A 21,854-nucleotide genomic window follows, 5' to 3' on the forward strand; every position below is an offset into this window, starting at 1 on the left:
ATCTGTCCAAAGACTTTTTAAAATGGCACGCTGACCTCGTCTTGACTTGATTGGATGTTGTAAAGGGTTTTTCTTAGCTGGGGAAAACAGTCTGTCACCCTGTACTTTGTCTCTGTGGTCCCTCGGGCTGTTTGGTGTTGCTGAGCTCGTTGGTGTGTTCGCTCTTTTTAAGAATATACCAAATCGTTGATTCCAACACTCCTAAAGTTTTTGCTGTATCTATGCTTTGTTTTCGTTTCCAGCCTAATGATGGCCTCCTTCAGTCACACCAACATCTCTTTGGACGTCATACTGTGTAATACAGTCCAGATGTTCTCTGCTTAATTTTAATGAAGAAACTGGCCTCACCTGGCCATGAGACTGCTTGTCAGCCAATTGCCTAATTACTTTTTTTTTTCCTCTGTAAAAGGGGGCCGTGTATAAAAATTATTTAAATTCCAAAACGGTTAATGCAGTGCTTTTGTAAAAACCCCTTGAATTAAAGCTGAAAGTCTGCACTTTAATCACATCTTGATAGCTTTATTTAAAATCCACTGTGCTGGTGTGTAGAGGCAAAATTTACAGTCCAAATACTTATGAGCCTGACTATATGCACACAGAGACTCAGAGATGATTCTGTGGAACTATGCACATCCAGCTTTACTAGTCTGGGTTTGCTGCTCAGTCCTATTATCATATAAATGTTCTTTGCATTATAACCACAAATTTATTAAAATTACTGTGGAGGATAATGAGTATAAGAACTCTGGAGAAAATAATGACATCCCGTGCTCTGTGTCTATAGATTACAGTATTAACTATTAATAAGAGAGACTCGCTTGGCACCCCCACTCCACACACACCTCCTTGCTCCCACACATTCTCACGCAGAGACCGTATCATTTGCCTGCCTTTCCCCAACCTTTATTATGTTAATCAGTCTATCGATAGTCTATTTTTAGCCCTGAATCTCCACCACTCTGCTTCTCCCTCTTGGTGATTTCCTGTCTAATTATATAAATATGCGAATGAACACAGTTCACATTCTCAAACACACTTGCAAGCTGCTGTGGATGCACTGCGAGGTTAACCAATCAGCCTTTTACCCCCCTCTCTCTGTCTCCTTCTCTGTTGCTGCCTCTCTCTGTGTTTCTCTGCTTGCCACTCTTCCCTCCACTCTATAATTTAGCAAAGGTCTTTGTCCTCTTATCATCTCACACCCAGCTGAGTTATTTCAGTATATCATCTATTTTAGCTTTTGCTCTAAATGGACTTTCCTTGTTATGTTTCTACATTGTCTCTCTCTGTTCTCTCCCCCACACACATCCACAGAAAATATTCTGTAGTTCTTCGCTGTCAGGGTTTGAGGCAGACAGTGTCTTTCCCTCCCAGAGAGGCAGCTCCAAGGTTTTCTGTTTTATTGTGGATTTAAGTCATTTGAGCCATAAATCTCAGTGGTGCTCGTATTCCTGCAGCGTCACCTCTGAGAGGGTTGGGTACACTGGCTGATTGTGATGCAAAGACCATTTTTGGCTCACAGCCGATTTTAACCTTTTATTAGCAAAAGCATGAAACCCAATCAATAGTCAACCGCAGCAGTGTTTTTGGCTGTGTGAGAGCATCACTGCCTCCACTTTGTGGAGTCTGCTGCTATTTTTTGTTTTAATTTGAGCACCTGTGCAGTTGCATCATTTATTAACTCTTTCCCCCATAAAGATGACATTTGATGACCCCTCTGCACTCTTAATGACAACGTTTGACACCCGTGTGTGGATATCAGTAAAGATGTAGTTTGATGATCATTAGAATAGTTTCCGGGATTTTCCAAGGGTAGCTGCACAGGCAGAGACAGCCCTTACTAACTGGAAATATGATAGAAAAGATTTCAAGCGGTAAATATTTAAAGCATTGTTTAGGTCTTTGTGTCTTCACATGAAAAAATATGAAGAGAAAATTGCCAAAACCAAACTGAAGGAATTTCAGGGAAAGAAAAGAGACTGGTTGCTTTTCTTTACATGCTCCTTAGGTTGCCATGTCCTGGATGAATGAGAACCTACACAGACAGTTACGGATTAAATTGTTTCTGCCTTCACTTTTAAAGTTTTCCCAGATACGAAAACTAAAGTTGGTAAGGTTAAGTAAAGATGAAGACAGGTGAAATATGGTAACAGAGGCAGAAGGAACAATGCCTGGATTTTTCTGGAAACGATGTTCTTTGTAATAAAAACTTCATAGGTATTTACTGGGAGGAAGGAGGAAGAGCACAGGAAAATAGGTAATGCACTCTGAGCAGAAATGTGTAAGGAGAAAGGAGAAACGAGGAAAAGTATCTCAAACCCAGATACTCGATCAATATTTCCAGCTCAGATCCAACAAGACGTACTCCCTCCCTCTCTCCCACTCTGCCTCTCTCAGCTCAGTTGGTGTGTCCACTGAAGGAAGCTGTGGGAGAAGGCTATCAGCAGGTCATCAGTATGCCAGCAGGCTCTGCCTACTCTGGTGTGGGCAGCAGAATAATTTCAATCTGATCTTACAGATCAATAGCTGTACTCCGTGGAAGGCGGCCAGCACCACCTGGCCAGCTGGGGATATTCAGCGTCGCACTGCACATGCCGTGGTGGTCCTCCTTCTTCTTTTTCTTCTTCTTCTTCTTCTTTGCAATTGTTCTTTTAAAGCGTGTCTTTGCACCCAAACGTACTGCAGCTATTTGACTGTTTAAACTCGGCTCCACGAAAAAATATAAACACTCTGGTGTATGCATGGTTGCACATCATTTTGACATCAGTCCATGGCTACATGCCTCAACAGCTGAAGGTACCTGTAGTGGAAGAGGTTTATCTTCAGGGGACATGAGATGGTAGAAAAAGCGATAGAGTGTATGTGGAGAGGATTGCGGTAGATAAATACACATGATTTTCGCTCAGGAGACTGGGATTTGTGTCCTCAATCAAGCCAAGAATCACTATTGAGTCATTATTTTGTAGACCTCTTGCACGTCTTCTTTTCAGTTTGCTTTAGTATAGCAAAATATTTTTTTAAAGGAGTAACCACATTAACACTAAAGACAGCCTCTCTGGTAACCTGTGTCTGTGTGCCTATGGCATTGTTGACATTGGTATTAATATCATCTGCATTATTCCTTTAAGTGTAACTACTGAGTGTAGTTCAAGTGGCATTGAAGACCATTTTCGCAGGAGCATGTGAGGCTGCGTTAGGGGGTGTTTGTGTTTTTGAAATTGTATCTAACATGGTCACCTGACACTATGACGCAATCTTGTAAAATAAGCCTCCAAAATACGTCATGTTTGTGGAGATTATGATGATAAATGTTTGCACAGACTGAGTCAGAGGAGTGATGAGTCAGCCAATGGAGGTGGGGAAGATTTATATTATACCATATGAAAAAATGCAATCCAGTATGAAAACATAAAAACTACAGCCTGAAAGAAATTCCCATCAATACTTCTGAAGTTGGTGGACTATATATAATATAATAGCCGAGGCAGATTTTCCCTTTCCCAAATGCAGAAATACAGAAGCAAATATGCACATTTGCCAAGAATGAGCATATTTGGACCTCTGCTTTTATTTCTTTTTTCTTCTATGTAAGTGTAGCTTAACTGTTTTGAAGATAACAAGGATTATATATACATGTATATTATTTACAGTTTTCCTCTTAAGTACAACCACAAAATTGGACATGTGCTCAGTTTTATTGTTACTGCTAGCAGAATGGTGCTAGTTCATTAATATTTATGAGCAGACATGATCAATTTTTCAGGGGAAAAAAGCTTAAATTGTGTATTGTTTAAAAGCAAAGCCTCTGCCAAAGTTTACATTTCTGTTCAAGCTTAATTATGCAGAAAAACTCAATTTTTGTAAGTTAAATAAACAAATTAACTGAATGTTTATTTTATGGATCTTAGAGCTCTTTATAAGTCTTAGTGCCATTCACATCATTGTCAACTAATTCAATATTGATCTGAGTCCATCAAGTGATGGGAAGGGTGATACATACTCACAGCGACGCACACTGCACTCTCGTTCCAGTGGGGTTGTGGACTCACGGTGTCCGACTGAGCTGTGATCAGCTTGGAAATGGGATTATTATGGGCACACTGGGCACTTTGCTAACAATCACAGTCAAAAACGCAAGTACACAGTATAATCACACATTTAGATGCACACAGAGAGAGAAAAGTACAAAAAAGACACCACAGTTTGTGCGCAGTGTGGCCATGTTTTAAAGTTTAATAGATGTCTGCCGATGTCTGATATTCTTGGTGTTGCTTCCTCACTCATTAGGTGTTGCCAGGCTGCCATCTTTGCTCCCAGTAGTGAAGTAAATACAGCTGAGAATGTTCAGTGGATGCAGTACAGGAATAAATCAGTGACAGATGATCAATAGACATCTAATGATTTGGGGGAGAGTTAGAGGATGCTGCAGCCACCCCTCTCTCTCTGCATGCACGAGTGTGTCGTGTATGAGCCCACAGCACCTCATCCACCTGCTGTTTTAATCTCCCACAGCTCACACTTCTGCTGTGATGCCTGTAAGCATTTTATACCCTCTGTTTATACCTGAGAACATGTACCCAATTTTAGCTTTCCAAAAACTTGCTTTTCAGACCTGTACACTTGGACGTGGCACAAATCGTACACTTTCTGGTAACCCGCGCAGCCAGATCAATCCGACTTAGCTGTTACACTGTGGACCCGAGTCCTGGGAACAGCTCAGAGCGGTCTCCCTGTCCGCTCCATACCAATGATTGTTTTCAGGCGTGATCGATAGAGAGCAGGCATCAACGGCAGCATACTTTACTGAGCCCGAACTGTAAGTCCACTTGGCAGAGACACAAACACAGCACCTCATTAAACTCAAAACTCCCATTGCTGCCATCACAGAGCCGAGCCTCGACGCCACTGCGCTGATGGAGATCTCCAGAGCACTGATGCAGGAAGGCTCTAATTGCTGCATGGTAATGTGGTGCGTCTGCATTCCTGCTGTTTCTACAATAATCCAATCGGCGCTGTATTGTGTGCTGTGTAAGGAGGTTTGAGTTATGCTTCCTAAAACTGCCATATTGATTCACTCATTACTAAAGAAGCATTGGATTGGCTCGTAGGAACTGAATAATGGTGGTTTGCTGTTGGTGTTTTGCTCTCCCTGCTCTTCTCTCGCTGTCTCTCACTGTCACTCACACACACAATTGTGTGAATGGATTTGGCTATCACAAGTGATGACTCCTCAGTCACCCACTTCTGTTCCATTTCCCTTCCCCTCCCACTTCCTCTCGTACACTTTGTAGCCTCAAATCTGCCGTCTTTTCCCATCCAGCCCTTTTTCTGAGTGCTTTCTCTGCCTTCCTGCCTTTTCTTCTCAAGTGCCCCATTTGGTTCTAATGACCTCTCCCCTCCTCTTCCTCCTCGCCCTCTCTCTCTCTGTCTCTGCAGGTACCACCAGGCAACCTAAGGAGGGGGAGGTGCCAGGGGTGGACTACAACTTTGTGAGTGTGGAGCGTTTTATGGAATTGGAGCAAAGTGGAGCCCTGCTAGAGAGTGGAACCTATGAAGGTGAGCTCTGGGAATGCTGCTGTGCACAAAATAGGCTTCATCTGCATTACAAGTACAGGTGCACGGGGAGGAAAAATGGGAACGTATGTTTCGGTAGTACCAGTTTTCTATTTTTAAAATGTTTATGTATATACATACACTGCGCAACAACATGTGTATATTTATTTGATTAATTCGATGCGTCAGGTGATGCTCAAATAAACAAAATGAGTCTTGTGCACTGATTTTATTCAGTATCATAGTTTCCTCCTGTGGTTGTTCAACAGTTTGTGTGTATGTGTGTGCGTGAGCTGGACGAAAGCCATTTCCAAGTCATGTCAAGTCTGTGCATCTCTGCTTTGCTACACTGTCAGGGATATGTCTACAGATGGGGGATTTGCTGGTTCATTTGCCCAGAAGCAGTTTTATTTTTCTCCTCTGTGTGCAACTGAACACACGCACACAAATTATGTATGGTTATGTGTGTTCCTGTCTGCATGTTCATGTCACAAGTGTGTGTCTGCAGTGTACATTTCCCTTGACACCGAGCTTAGTTATACCCACTGGGGGGGGAACTGTCTCTTTCTGGGTGGCTGCACTAGAGGTGCTGCAACTCATTTTGTAATGCATAATAAAATAAGAGAGTGGAGACGGAAGAATCAGAGACCGGATGTATGCCGGGTGATATATGGGTGTAATTTGATTATGGAATAATTTATAATTTCATTAACTCAAATTACTGTTTTTCACAATGTGAAAAAAATCCTAAATTGCATAACTGAGAGATGGGCTTCATTTCTGTCTTATAAATTAAAGCAAGGATAGCAGTGAGTCTGGGAGTCTTGACAGCAGCATACGCTTTCACTGTTTCCTTGGAGATGCACTCACCTGTGACGTTTGTTAGCGTTACACACTGAAATGGTCCGGTTTTCCAAAGCACATCTCTGAACTGACCACCATGCAGTTTAAGGTTACTAAAGCATGATAAAGTCTTCTAACACCTGAGATAAAAGAATGCAGTAGACTGTGAGATTTAGATTCAGATAGCTCCTGTCCCAGTTTCTAACCACAGCTAAAAAGCAGCACTGGCTGCTTCACTTTCCAGGGTTACCGCATGTGACATGGTCCCCTTTACAAAGTCAAAGCTTGCTAAATGTTGAGAACAATTCAAAAACCCCATTGCATATATTTTGTCAAATTATTTTGTTGTCGTTGTTGTTGTGTAGCTGCTCCGATTGTTTTTCCTTTCATTGTTTACACTATGTAAAAGGACAGCCTTCATAATTCTGTGCTTTTCATGTGCAATTGTCTTCTCTTTGTGTAGAGAGAGAAACGAAGACTTTAAAAAAAGCAGACAACAAAAACAAACTCAGTGCCTTTAAGAGAAAAAAAATTAAATGCAGGCAGTGAGGGAGACTAAAATCAGACGCGGAGTCTGGACACTGTATTCCATGTGGGTGTACATGTGAATGCAAGAATTGGTGCACATAGGAGCTTACGTATGTGATCATGTGAGATGAGTCACAGCTGAAGGTGGATGTTGAACTGTACAAAAACCAGGATGCCTTCAGGCGTCTCAAGCATTCAAGATCAAGGGAAGAGTTTATTTTTAAAACTAACGTGAGGCATGAGGAGGAACTCTGGCCTAAACTTACCCCAGAAAGCCTTAAGTTCTTTCAAGGATCTCTTCTTTAACCTTTCACAGGTGGGTGCTTGCTGCCTATGGGGCTTTATACTTGTGTCTTTGTCTACATGTGCCAGCGGGCGCAGATTTATATTTTTCACAGATTGTGGAGGAAGTGGTGGCTGTAATGCCTGTGCTCCTCCTGCTGGTCGTGTTGTCCTTTATTGCTGCCTCCTTCTCCCGTTCTTTGGTTTATGCTCGGTAGACTGGCGCTCATCTGTGATTAGTTTTTATGTAGTTAGCCATGTCAGTCCAAACAGTCAGCTGACTGTCTGGGCAGATGGAGGCAAACTAGATCCACAAAAGTCATAAAAAGCCATGCGGAATAAATTTGCTCAGCTTATAAATCAAAGTTTATTCTTTCACGTTGCCTAATTCTGACTTTTTACCATAAAATATACTTGCAGTGTCGTATTATTATAAAATAAAAAGCTCCAGTTCTTTAGAGCTGTTCTTTAGTTGCTTTTCCTTTATGTAATTTTAATCATTTAGAGGTTTAATTAGAGAAAGTACAAGATTTCTTTTATCATATAAAAGGACATGATCTATCCCAGAGGACTTACTTATATTTGGAATTCTACATTTGAGGAGAAACTAAAATCTCCCCCCGATTCATTAAGTGCCGGCCTGCTGCTGCAGATGCCGGTGACTATTATTGAAACCAAGCCCAACTTTAACTAATCTGTTATTCCTCCCACTTACACTCTGATAATGATTCTCCAAACATACTTCCACATTTCTGTCCAACATTACAGTTGTAGCTCAGGAAGAATCAGCTTAATTAGTGAGAACAAACACCTGGTTTGGGCTTTAGGAGCCAGCAAACTAGTGAGTCAAGTAATCTAGTACAGAAGCAATGCAGACGTGTAATTTAACCCTAAGATGCTGTGCCTGAAAATGGATCTTTCTTTTGAAACCAAATCCAGGTTTCTCCTTGCAGAAGAATATCTGTGTCTAGGTTTCTCTGCTTTTATTGTTCCTTTTATATATCAATGACTTCGGTCAAAATGTCTCAGACACAAATTTGCATTTTTATGCTGACGACACAGTTATTTACTGTTATGGATCATCTCTTGCTCAGGCCATTGAAACTTTACAGAAAGCCTTTGTTGCTTTCCAGCATTCACTTATTCAGCTAAAATTAGTTCTCAATGCTGACAAGACTAAGCTAATGTTGTTTTCCAAGTAGAGCTGGGCGATATGAGATTTTTTCATATCACGATATGTTTTTTTCATTTCAGGCGATAACGATATCTATCACGATATAAGCCAAATAACTATATTTGTAAGATTTAAATGTGCCGTTGCTCACAAGTAAAATGTGAAATAATCAGCAGCTTGTTTTTATTTAAATATTCATTTTCCATAATAAGTTCAACAGGGTAGATGTACTTAAGGAACATGAGACTTTTTCAGATAAATAAAGGCAAATATTGCAAACTACACAAAAGGCAGCCGCTAAAGCGTTTAAGTTTCAAAATAGAACAAACAAAACAGACTAAATTGTCAATTCCACTTAGAAACAAAATATTAATTCTAAAAATAAATCTTAGTTTGTTTTACAGAAGAACAGACAAAACTGACTAACTTTTGTCAATATCAAATAAACTGAGAACTAAAAGGAAATTCTCGATCTCTCCTTGTTGTATAGCTGAGCTTTTCAAACAGTTTTAACAGTTACTTTAGTCTGACAAAAGCCGAATGACGAATTAGCGCTTCCAGTCAGAGACTGAGGCCACGTCCACACGTACACGGGTATTTTTGAAAACTGAGATTTTCCGTTTTCGTTTTAAAAAATAATCCCGTCCACACATGAAGGAAAACGCTGCTATGAACATGCCAAAGCAGCAGGTGGCGCTAGATTCCTAACCGTGCAGAAATGTTGGCCAATCAGAAGTCTAGAAGCCTCGGTGGGAAAACGTAAACAAAGCTGGGGCATAGAAGCAGAACCGAGTCGTATGTGTGGAGGGACAGTAACTGTGTGTATATGTAAGCATTTAAACACTGCAGAGAGAATTAACAGTAACAGTATTGTAGAAATTCATTTCACCGAAACAATAACGTGGCGCACAGTGTGACGTCAAAAAATGTGCACACCTTTGACGCTGCGTTTTCTCCGTTTTTCTAGTCCACACGTAAATGCAAAAACGGAGTTTTTAAAAATCTTCGTTTTCAGTGACCAAAAACGCCGTTTACGTGTGGACGAAAGGTGCAAACGCATAGAAAAATCTGCGTTTTCAAAAATACCCGGGTACGTGTGGACGTAGCGCATGCACCAGTTTATTGTATTTCCAGACTTGCTTTCGGCACAATTTACAGTGCACGCTACTCTGTTTTTTGTCAGACTTGAAATAGCCGAAATACCTTCACACTACGGAACTTCTATGGCTCTTCCGTTCGACAATCTCTCCGCCATTGGAACCATCATCTGTTTTCTCTTCGGTCACGCTCGGTTGATTTTTCTAGTCGGCACACTCATTTCCTCCATTATGCGCTGGCTGCTTCCCAAACAAACACACGTGCGGCTTGGCACTTGTGCTGTACGTAACAAGTCACGCGACGTGACGCTGCGGCTGTGATTGGTTCGGCTCTGCGTTACTTAATTTGGATTGGCTGACTCTTTTTTTTTTTTTTTGAGGACAAGAGCGACGAGGTCTATCGCGATAGCTTAATTTCTCTATCGAGTAAAAGTTATATCACGATACATATCGTTATCGTTCTATCGCCCAGCTCTATTTCCAAGTCAAAGAAGGTCCCGGAGCCTATTCCAGTGGTGTCCACCCTTGAAGGAAATGTCATAGAGATAGTTCATGAATATAAATACCTTGGTGTCTGGATTGATGACTCCTTCACCTTTAAACCACATATAGAGAGACTAGTAAAGAAACTGAGACTTAAACTTCATTTTTTCTTCCGTAATAAACAGTGCTTTTCTTTTGCAGTAAAAAAACGTCTTGTCACTGCAACCTTTTTATCTGTGTTAGATTATGGTGACATTCTGTATATGAACGCTTCTTCTTCATGTCTTCTAATGTTGGACACGATGTATCATGCTTCCTTGAGGTTTATTACCAATTGTAAATACCTGACCCATCACTGTGATTTGTACTTAAGAGTAAAATGGCCTTCTTTGGCCATTAGAAGACAGGGGCATTGGTACACTTTTATTTACAAAGCTATGCTTGGATTGCTGCCTCCTTATATTTGTACTTTGGTCACAAGGACAAATAGTGGTTCTTACTCCTTGCGCTCAAATGATCAGCTGCTGTTGTCTGTTCCCCTTGTCCGCACAGAGCTGGGTAAGAAAGCCTTTGTCCACTCTGCGCCTTTTTCATGGAACATGTTACAGAAAGACTGGAAACTAACTGAATTGTTGTCTTTAAATGTTTTTAAAACTAAACTCAAAGGCCTACAGGCTGCCTCAATAATGTGTAATTGTTTTGTGTAATTTTAACTTTGTTTGTTCGTATGTATTTGTCTTGAAATGTGCTGCCTCTTGGCCAGGACTCCCTTGAAAAAGAGGTCTTTGATCTCAACGGGACATTCCTGGTTAAATAAAGGTTAAATAAAAAAATAAAAAAAATTATTCAATGAAAGGTAATTAAATGCTTCTGCTAACTTGCTGCTGCTGCTGTTCTGTTTAAATCTTTCATAGGGGTTGTGTGTTGAGGTTACACAGAGTAACAAAGAAAGTAAAAAAAGAAAAAAGGCTGGGACAGACTAGGAAGTCTAAGCGCTGGAAATAAACTCATCAGCCACTTTCAAGTGCTCGTTAAGACAGATATCTAATCAGACAACACGGCAACAACTGAATGCATTTAGGCTTGCAGACGTGGTTTGCTGAGTGTGGCATGGTTATTGGTGCCAGATGGGCACCAACCCACATCTCCAGGGCTTAACCAAAAGAGTCTAAAAACAAAATAAGCCTTTTCTTGATTTCTGCTGAAATTTTAAATGGCAAGGTCAGAAATGAGCACTGTTTAAACACCACCGCCTACCCGAGTATTGTTGCTGATCATGTGCACCCATCTATGACCACAGTGTGCTAGTCTTCAAGCTGGATAACACACCTGATCACAAAGCTCATCTCATCTCGTCTTGAACACGACATAGAGTACTGTACTCTCATGGCCTCCACACTCACCTGATCTCAGACAAATCTGCAGCAGCTGTCGACGCCATCACGTCAATGTGGACCAAAATCTACTTTGAATCTGTGCGACAAAGAATTAGGCCAGTTCTGAATGGAAAAGGAGGTGCACGCTGTGAAAGATTGTGTAGTCAGGTCACAAAACAAAGTGACAGTTCAGGATGAACCTCTCTCGCAGTTTTTCTCCTGTATAAAATGTGACGTTTTAGAAGTCTGTAGGGCGTTTCCTCTGCCTTTGAGCGATGAAAAAGGGTGCGACAATGATTGGATGATAAATTCAGTGGACGATGCCGGGGGTGCCTCCTTTTCAGGAGATATGGCAGAGTTAGGAAACGCCCCCAATAGTAAAGAAATGTCATCATAGGGCAGAAAATAATTTTGCAAGTTAAATGATAAGGACATTGATGACACTGACTTCTATGTGTGGGGCATTACTTCCTGTCGTCTTAGTATTGTTGTTGTTTGTTTAGTCATTTTGTGGTGTTCAATTTTCTTTCTAAGCCGGTGTTTTTGTGGAATGGTATGGGAAATTGAGGGAGTTAGAAAATAGACAGCTTGTTTTTTTTTTTTTCCTGGGTTATTGTTTTGGGATCCTTGTTATGTTCTCTGTGATTAAAAAGCCTGTGTTCTGACTCCAGTCATGTTTTCAGACTAACGTCTATCAGAAGGCCTCTATTAAATGGAACTGCTGCTTGTTCCTCGCTGAAACACCAGCCAGTGGGTAAATTGATTAGACTTAATAGAAATGATTTGTTACCAGGCAAAAACATGGCCTAAGTTATTTCTGCGGCACTCTGTTCAGACAGATAAATCTTTCATTTTGAAAGGCAGTCATCTGTTCAAAGCCACAGCTGTCTGCGAGCTGTGGACCTTTACTCCGCCTCCCAGACGGTGTGTTACATCACCTGGGATCCCACTTTGGTTGTGCATGTGGCCTCTAACACAAACGCTGCCTCTCTGCCCTCAGATAACTTCTACGGCACACCGAAACCTCCAGCCGAGCCGTCCCCGGCAGCCCCTCCTCTGAATGTGAGTGAGGCCCTGCTGCCCGGAGCCCGGCCAAGCGCCCAGGGCAAAAGAAAGAGGAACCAGTCAGTCAGCAACATGGAGCAGCGCGCCAGTCTGGAGCCGCCTGAGGAGGAGGAAGAGGAGAGCCCAGTTGTCAATGGCAACGGGGTAGCCATCACACCAGGTACTGTAGGATGAGTAAGAAAAATATGAATTTCCTGTTGATGCATGCCACATTTCTCTTTTACTCACAGCCAAAATTACATTCTGTTTCACAAGTGCCGTGGCCACGAAGACTTTATGTACTCATATTTCGGTGAGGAGAAAATAGAGTTTGAAGGCCTGGACTGTCCCCCGGGTTATTTGTTGCCGTCCTACTGGCATTTTTGAGTCAAACCACTGAAAAAGGCCAGTTGTCACAGCAGGTGCATAACCTGTATTGTCCCTTAAGTGGAAAATTAAGTGTCTTTTCCCTCTGAGTCCAGACTCATGACTGCAATAGCCAAGCCAACTTTATTTATATAGCACTTTAAACAACAAGTGCTGACCAAAGTAAGGACAGAATAAAAATAAAATTAAAATAAAACAACAAAATACTAAAATTAATAAATAAATGATATTTACTTATATATATATATATATATATATATATATATATATATGTATATGTATATTTTTTTTAAAAAGGAAAAAATGTGCCTCCATCAGTTATTCCGACACTGCATGAACCAAAACTCTCAGGTTCTCAATAACCTTATGTTACACAACATGTATGCACAAGGGCACCTCTGTGTACTCACCATTATCACTGTCCACAGTCCCATTTTTGGCATCAGCTCCAATCTCTCTTTCCTCAAGTTTCTTTGTCTCTCCTTCTGTCATCACGCTCCTGGCCTTTGTCCTTGCTTCTATTAATACCGTGACTTTTCTCTCTTCCCCTGCCACCCTCGTCCATCCTACCTCCAAATTGTTTATCTCTGTGGTCCTGTCCCTCCTGCCCTCTCTGCTTCCCTGTCTCTCTTTGTAGTCTTTGTCGTTATTGTATATATACACAGTACGTATTAAGCTCTTACTACAACCTGCTTACTGTTTTTACTTGAATAAGTTTGCTTTCATGTCTAGTATAAATACTGAAAAAAAATTAACCAAAGACCAAGTGCACCTGACAGATTAAACAAGACTTTAGCAGACAGTGTCATATATGGCTCATATGGGCCCAAATACATGACTTGGGAGACAGGAAATTAATCCTAAACTCCAACAAATTACAAAATAAAGGCTGTCGAAGAAGAAGGAATCCAAAAACTGGGTAGAAACAGTGCTGAGGACCACACAACCAATAGGAAGGAGGGAGGATGCGTCAAAGAGATGAGACAAACTGAGTCAATAAATACACAAGGTGATGTGAGCAAACAGGAAACACCTGCGCGGTCAGCTGAACTTAAGTGAGAAAACGAGACAAGGGATGTAAAACTAAATAGAAACCACAAGAAACAAAGATTAATAAAAAAAAATCAGGAAGTAACCAAACTGAACAGAAACACGGGCTTGACACAGAGAACTCAGGAGGGCAGGAACACAAACTCGGGGAATGAAATCATGAGAAATGAGCTAAAGTATAAACAGACTACGCAGAAAGATAGAGAGGTGAAAATGTAAACCATACACAAAGAAATAAACTGAAGATATTTAACAGACACAAGACCCAGGACCGTGACAGAGGATTGTGAAACACCATTGATTCTTCTTGAACTGTGAAGGTGATATAGTCAGATATTTTCATAATTAGACCCTCTAATATTTTAGCATTTTCGTTGCACCTTCACAAAGTTACAACAGGAATACTTTAGATTTTGTATTTCTCACCTTGATCCTGTGCTTCTTATCGACTGTCTTAGTTGCTACCAGCTTTTCTTGTCACTCTAAAAATCGTCCCTTATTTCTGACTCAGTCTTTGACCCCTCAAGTCTCTGTCTTACCCTGTTTTTCAATTTCTGACATTTCTATGTTGTTGTTTTTTTCCTCGTTCTCATTGTCCTCAGACTCCATCACCACCACCGCCCTCCCCCTCCTCTCCTGGGGCTTCATAGCTCTGCAGTGGCTTGGCTCTGACTCATGCTTGGCATGTGTAATGTGCATTCAGGTCTGCATGTGTGTACACGGTGTGTGAGAATAACTCTGTGTGTGTGTCTGTGGTCCACAGAGTCCAGTGAACATGAGGACAAGAGCACAGATGCCTCTGGGGAGGTTGCTGTTGAAGCGTCAATCCAGGCCCCAGCATCTGCTGAGCCTCCAACCGAAGGAGAGGAGGCCCCAAAATCTCCCTGCAAGTCCCCAACCAAAGTTCTAGATGCAGATGAGGAAGAGCTGGGTCCCCTGCCTGATAACTGGGAGATGGCCTACACTGAGAAGGGGGAAGTTTACTTCATAGAGTAAGCGATATCTTCTTATTAAATGAGGATATTTTCTTTTTTGTGTGACAACTATACCATTCTAAGCATACAATGTAACTGTAACTGTTACAGGGCTTTACTTATAAAATAAATAAATAAATAAAAGCTTAAAGCACATTCAATGTAAAGCACTTTGCAAAGTGCACTTACTTTAAAATCATGGTTTATGTATGGCTGTGTGAAAACTTTATAGCTCTGACCTTGTGTTGAATAATTGATGAAACTCCAGTGCTCCTAATCAGACAGGATACACACACACACACACACACACACACACACACACACACACACACCACACACAAAAGTTTTGCCCTCTCATCACACCCTTCCTAATTAGTGGCTGAGGGCTAATTACCGGATTCATGACCGTTTAGTTTACCTTAGAAATCTCCTTGTTTCGCAGCATCCCTGCACACGTACAAACACAGGTCATTACTGTTACTCTGCACTCCGCTCTTTCTCTTATCTCCTCTGTCTGTGTCTCGCTGACCTCGGTTTGCACCGTTCCTCCTTCCATTGCCATCGTCTACATCTGCCTCTTTCTTCTTCTCCAGTCACAACACCAAAACGACATCATGGCTCGATCCTCGGCTCGCAAAGAAAGCAAAGCCGCCAGAAGAATGCAGGGAAGACGGTGAGTGCGAACAACCTGATTTAGTTATTTTTTTCTCTCTTAAGCTTTAGTTTATCTGAAGTTCATCGCTTGGTGTTTGTGGAAGTGTGTTGTCTCTGCTGTTTGTGTACCACTGTTGTCTGCTCCAGACTCACAGTTGCAGCCTGTTTGCTCCTCTTGAGTAAAAAGAACACAAAAACACTCAAATTGAGATGTTTGTTAGTGTGCACTGCTCCCAGCTTTCTCCACAGGTTTTGTGGGGGTGTACTCGTACAGGAAGGTTGAAACCCAGACAGACTAAACTGGGCTAATAAACTCTCCCGGTTTAGATTTGTTGCTGAGAATGGATCATTAAGCATATGATTGTCTTGCAAGATGTGCAGAGAGGAAGGTAGTTCTTTCATTAAATGTCCTTTTATTGCCTATCGGGCAAATGTTGAGAAAATAATGAACTTTAGAGCAAAACTGTATGTGCACTCAGCGAGGGGAAAATGTTTAAAGCTAGTTCAAATTCTAATTTAGAAAACGGAGATCTCTTCAGACTTTTTCAGCGTGATAAGGTAAAGAATGTGAATATGAGAAAACTCTTTATAAACGGTAATAGGAGAAATATATTATTTGTAAAAGTGAGAAAAAAAAAGTTTGGCTACTAAGGTAGAAATGATCAGACCAGGATGTGTTACATGTTCTGTGTGGTATATAGTGATAGGTGTATATGTGTGTCTGCGTCTGTGGCTAGCAGCACATCTGTGTGATCACTGTGTGAAAGGAACGCACCGCTTGCCTCACAAGGATGTAAACGTTATAATTATAGTTAGGACTGCACTGGTACACAGTGCTTAGCCAAAGGTATTTAGGCCACCCTAGTTGAATAGAGTTAGATCCACTAATTTGTACAACAAAGTCAAAAGTTTGTGGTTTTCAAGTCAGAACTGAGTATTAAGCTGCTGACGGGTTTCAGATTTAAGATTTTCCAGCAACCTGTAGGGGCTGATTTATTATATTTGCATGAAAAAAAAAATTCCTCTCACAAGGATTTGATTGAATCTTGAAGCTGAAGAGCAAATGCACTTCAAGGAAAAACAGGCCTTTTGTCATGTGGCAGGCAGGATTAGGAGCTGAATTTAAACACAACTTTATTGCTGTCAATAGACCGAGTTAACAAAATAATGATGGAGTGGCACACGGACACGAGACGTGTGACTTTCAAAATAAAACGGGAAGTAACACTGAGACCAGGACTAAGACACACAAACCACGCAGACACGAGGATATTACTGGGAAAACAGGACGGGACCATTAAAGATAAACTAGAACACAGACTACAAACAGAGGGCAAGACTATGAGAAACTGGACACAGAAGAGAACTGGGATCATAAGAAAGAACACAATAAGCTAAAGACCAGAAACAAATAGAGAACCAGAATCACAATCCACACATTCCAAAAGAGTAAATCATGAGACCACATTGAAGATCCAGGTCCACGATGCCTTTACATTGTGTGAGGACTAAAGCGGGGACAGATGGGAAAAATGAACTTCACACATGGAGCAGGGCAGGTTGTATTCAGACGGCCTGAGAATGAGCCAAAGGTTCCAAAGGGAATGAAATGCTTCAGTTATTATTTTCTGTCATCATTAACTGAACAAAACAACTCAATAATTAAAAATAAATTAAATTAAATTAAGACCTCGAATAAAAATGACTGGCCTGTAACCATAACTGTGTGCTTCAGAATGTATCACTCCAGTATAAAACACAGTTTATTGTGTTTTAAAGTCTGGAGAGTTCAGCTGCTCTAGTAAAGACATAAATCTTTTACAAACAAATTACCTATGGAGATTTATTGTTGGCGAAAGGGCCAATTTGTTATCTTAAAAAAGCTGGGCAGTGCAGTTTTTAGCAAACATTACTCAAACAGGAGCAAAAAGTGTATTTCTTTGGGATTATTTGCCACTGAGGATGAATACGTTTTGGCTGGTCCAGTGTAGCAGCTCCGAAACCTTTTGGTGTGTTTGACTCTCGTGATATGTTCACTGTCGGGGAGCATTGACCTGACCTGTCACTCTCTGTCTTGAATAAATGTTTCGAGGTCAAAGCAGCAACGTCTGTCCAGGAAGGAAGAAACAAAGGTCTCAAAAACGGTGTGTTATTAGTCCTCTCTAACCTGTTTACGATTTTGTGGCCCTCGTGTTTAGAGCACGAGAATGGTGTGTGTGGATGTGTGGACGAGAGAAGAATAAGGTACAGTTTATTAGCTGGTCAGATTAGGTAATTTATTGATTTGCTGCCTTTTCTTTATACGTGTCAGCATCATTATCTTTGGGGTTTGTTTAGAAGCAGTTTTAATGAAGCAAAGCAAAAATCGACTCTGACAACACAGAAATTTTTAGGAAAGATTTGCATCCGTTATTCTGCTACACATTGAAGCGCAGTGGTGATACAGCGTGATGAGATGTATGACGATAAGGTGATCTAACGTCCCTGCTGCTGTCACAGCCGGCCACTGAATTAGTTTGTGATGTGATCCGCCAGAGCAAGCTCTAAATCGATACCTTCTACCTCTCCTCTGTTCTTCATCCCTTCAGTCCTCTCCCTCACCTCACATCTCCCCCTCTCTCCCCTTTCAGTCTCTCTCTTCAGTTTCTCCTGTCTTTCCCTCACTCTCTGCCTCGCTATCGCTCTTCCTCTTCCCAGTAAAGGCCCAGACTGTGACAGGAATTCTAATAACGGCGCTCAGCTCTGCACAAACTGGCTCTTACTCTCTCTCACACACACACAATAAGTTGTTGGTTCAGACTCTTTTCACGAACATGGCTGACAGTACTTTAGCTTTGCTGTGGAGGATGTCTGTAAAGTTTCTGTCAGATCCGATTACGACTTTATCTTTTAGAAAGGCATCAGGTCCTGTTGTGTTTAGCAATAGCTTATGGAGCTCCATGTAATCTCTCACTGAAAATTAGTTTCATGCTCTGTATGTAAAAGTGGACGTAGGCAAAGTGGCGCCTCCCAGTGGTTTGGGAGAAACTCTAATGAACCTTCAAGTCTAACATTTCGGTGTCGCCATCTTTTTTTTGTCTTTTTTAAAAACATTTACATACATTTCTGTGCAAAACTCTCGAGCCTGCCCCTAAAGGAAGAAGACTTTCTTTTAGTTTTTTTAAAGTCATGAACAATAGTTCTCCAGACTTGCAGGTCTTGCAAGTAGTTCTTTGGACATTGGTTGCTTTTTCACTCATTTTCAGTCCAGTCCTTGCACCTTACCATTTTCAGAGAAATGTTTTTTGATTGTTAAGCCACTTAGCACTGACCTTTGAGTCATTGAAGCGTAAAAAAAGGCACTTAAATTAACAGACAGCTTAAAAATGCCAAACATAACACAGTTTGTTTGACAGGCATAAAACTGTTTGGGTTTTTTTTATCCCCCCCCCACAAAAAAAAACCTGTTAGCTGAAAACCTGGTATATCTCAGGATGGTGTGCAGTGTGTCTTTAGAAAATTAGGAAACTGGACAAGTGGAGGACAAAAGAAGTGCCAGGGATATTAAAAAAGAGCAGAAGAACAGTATCTGAAAGTCATGTTCTTAAAAAATAGGAAAAAATATTGTGTGAAGACCTGACACAGATCTGACCTGCACCTGGACTTTCAGGTACAACAGTGAGTGTAAAACATGGTGGAGGCAATGCAACACTATCTGGAAGCCATTTGATTGGCTATAGCATCGTTTATAGCATGACAATGATCCCAAACATACATGGATAAACCCCACACTGACAGAGTGGGTTTTTCTGGATGCAAAATGGAACAAAAAGCAGCCAACATCCAAAGACTGCCCTTCAAGAAACCAGCAGAACTTAATTGAAGACACCCATTTTGGCTCAAGACTTTTGCACACTACTATTTTTCGAGAGGATTGACGCGCTAGTAGAGTCACCCTCTAGTGGCCATTTAAGAAACTGCAGTTTTTGACACTTTATTTTACTTTTCAGTTTCTTTCTTTTTGCCTTCACTGTGTGAAGTTGAGTTATCTTTTTTCTTTTTTAATCTTTTGCTGTGCCTGTTTCCGTCTTCGGAGGAAGCAGTTGTTAAAGGAATTTAATGCTTAAGTAATCACTACTGGCAGAGGAATTTGGATCAAAGACTGTTAGCAGAGCGTTTGTGAAGGCCCTGGATGACACATCACGTCCTCTCACAGCACCTATGAATTAATGTCTTCCAGAAAACAGGTTTAGATGCCAGGAAATTTTCTTTTTTGGTATAAACAGCTAAGCAAGCACATGGGATGACAGAAGGATATGTAGTAGTTTAATCCAGCATCCCCATCCTTACATTACTCGCACTGTTCTTTTTTTTTTGTAATGGTCTCCTGTAGCTCTTGGTGATATAATGTTCTGCCAAATTTTTGATGTTTGTGCAATACCTTGGTGCTCCCGCTGTAAAATGTGATAATTTAAAAGCATTTTTCCATTTTTGCCCACTTTAATGGACATGTAATTTTCAGATGATAAAATATGCATGAAAGCAAGGATATCAAATTATGCAAGGGGCGTGAATAAAACAATAAATGTGGGATGGGAACATCAAGAAGAGGTGGTGCTGTTTTTAACTGCCCCTCTGCCTGAAGGATTTCCCAGAGTCTCATAGCCTCAGGCAGGAAACAGAAAAATATTCAGACACACTTTCATCAGTGCTTTTTTTTCTTCCTTCTTCCCTCTTGTTATTCCCTTTCCGTTGCTTCCACGTCTGGTCTTTTTGCTCCACTTTCCTTGAGCATTTCATATCCTCATTCGCTATTCCCTTTCCCTTCACTTAGCCTCTCTGCGTTCTTTTGCTCCCATGCTGCATTTTTTGGCTGAGTTTGAGAAGATGGCTGTTTGTGCTTTATGTGTTTGCACAAATTTACAATCATTGTGTGCATTGTAATGTATGTATTTGCTGAGACTCAATCCCAGAGTTCAAAGGCTTGTCACCTCAGATCTGGTTCTTTTTGTCAATTAGTCTTTTGTTCCATAACTCAAGCACATATCCCTTCTCTCGCTCAGAGCAGGAAAAAACAGGACAAGCTTCAAGTCCCTCCAAGAGTTGTTTTGAATTCTGCCTTACATACGCACTCAATCCCTGCGTCAGTTTCCAAGTAATCCCAGCGCTGTCGACAAAAACATACTGTTTATTGTCATTCAGAGGCGGGATTTCTCACTAAGGCCAACGTCACAGTGTCAAAACCGTGTTTGCAGCTAGCTGCGATAGATGGAAATGGGTTCAGGCTTGCATACAAAGAGCGCTGGAGCACACTCTCAGAGAGCGACGCTAAAAATGTTACCTCAGAGTTTCATCACTGTTATTACACTGAGTCATGTCTGGACCACGACCATTTCTCTGTCTTGAGTTTTCTCATCTTTTCACTCTCATTTTTCTGCAATCACTGTTTTATATGTTTCTGTCTTGACAGCTCTTTTGTATTTTCTGTCTATGCTGTCTAGAGCTAGACTGCAAAATGGTTTAAAAAATGCACCTGAGGAAAAATTCTCACAGTTCTACTTAGTTTTTTAAGAGGGAGTCTTCATCTGGGAGATTTTTCCAGTTTTTTAGTTTCTGCTGTTGGTCAGATAATTAGTTTTAATATGCCAGGTTTTACTATTTTGCTGATGCTGCAAATCGAATGATTTATCTGTCATTACAAATATAATTTCTAGTTAGAATGATGTTGAAAATCCTTTTTTGCAGCCCTACATGGAAATCTTGTGGAATTTGTATTTCTTTGAGTTTATTCTTGAAGTCATTGTTGGCTTCTTTGTTGTCAGATGAGTCAGATGAGTTCATTGTATCTGCTCGTGGCTTCCTGTTGGTCAGAGAGACGTTTTGTGAGAGGGAAGATGAGTCATCTAATGCAGAGGAATCACAATTAGACTTTATGTCAAGAGACACAGCAATACACATACACACTAATGAGCAAACACAAGTGAGCCCCCTCAATGCTCACGCTATATTCAGACACACGAGGAATTTGATTTAATGTCAGAGATGATGACACATTTCAGCCATTTTTAATACACACACGCACTTCCCCCACATACACGCGCGCACACCGCAAATACTGACTCGATTGAATGCTTAAAAACACACATAAACACACACACACACCCCTCGCTCTCTGTATTGCCGCGGCAGGAAATAGAGACAAGACAGAGCCCTCAGCTCGGGCGAGGGGGGGAAAAAAAAGAAAGACTTCCACTGGTGGTTTCCATGGAAACTGTCTCCCTTTCAGTTCAGGGGGAGGGAAAGCGACTAGTGGATGACTTAGGCTGACATTTAAGGTGGCTCGTGGACAGGGTGGTAAGGAATTTAAGGTGGTTTGAAGTATGAATCCATCAGGCTTTTTCACCTCGAGGATGAGAAGGGTCATTTACGGTAA

General features: G+C 41.1%; 1 protein-coding gene across 2 annotated transcripts in view; it reads left to right on the forward strand.

Annotated features, from left to right (window-relative positions):
• The window catches only part of magi2b (membrane associated guanylate kinase, WW and PDZ domain containing 2b), a 94,527-nt gene that overhangs the window by 39,084 nt on the left and 33,589 nt on the right, over window positions 1-21,854 (forward strand). For both annotated transcript variants that reach the window (XM_085411951.1, XM_085411950.1), the window contains exons 3-6: window positions 5,434-5,553; window positions 12,334-12,558; window positions 14,578-14,806; window positions 15,382-15,461. In XM_085411951.1, the coding sequence (XP_085268077.1) occupies window positions 5,434-5,553; window positions 12,334-12,558; window positions 14,578-14,806; window positions 15,382-15,461 (654 nt within the window). The remainder of the gene's footprint in view (window positions 1-5,433; window positions 5,554-12,333; window positions 12,559-14,577; window positions 14,807-15,381; window positions 15,462-21,854) is intronic.

The sequence above is a fragment of the Rhamphochromis longiceps genome, linkage group LG7 (assembly GCF_057381845.1).
Source record: "Rhamphochromis longiceps isolate RC_006_pf linkage group LG7, R_longiceps_female_GT1.1, whole genome shotgun sequence".
Taxonomy (NCBI): Eukaryota; Metazoa; Chordata; class Actinopteri; order Cichliformes; family Cichlidae; genus Rhamphochromis; species Rhamphochromis longiceps.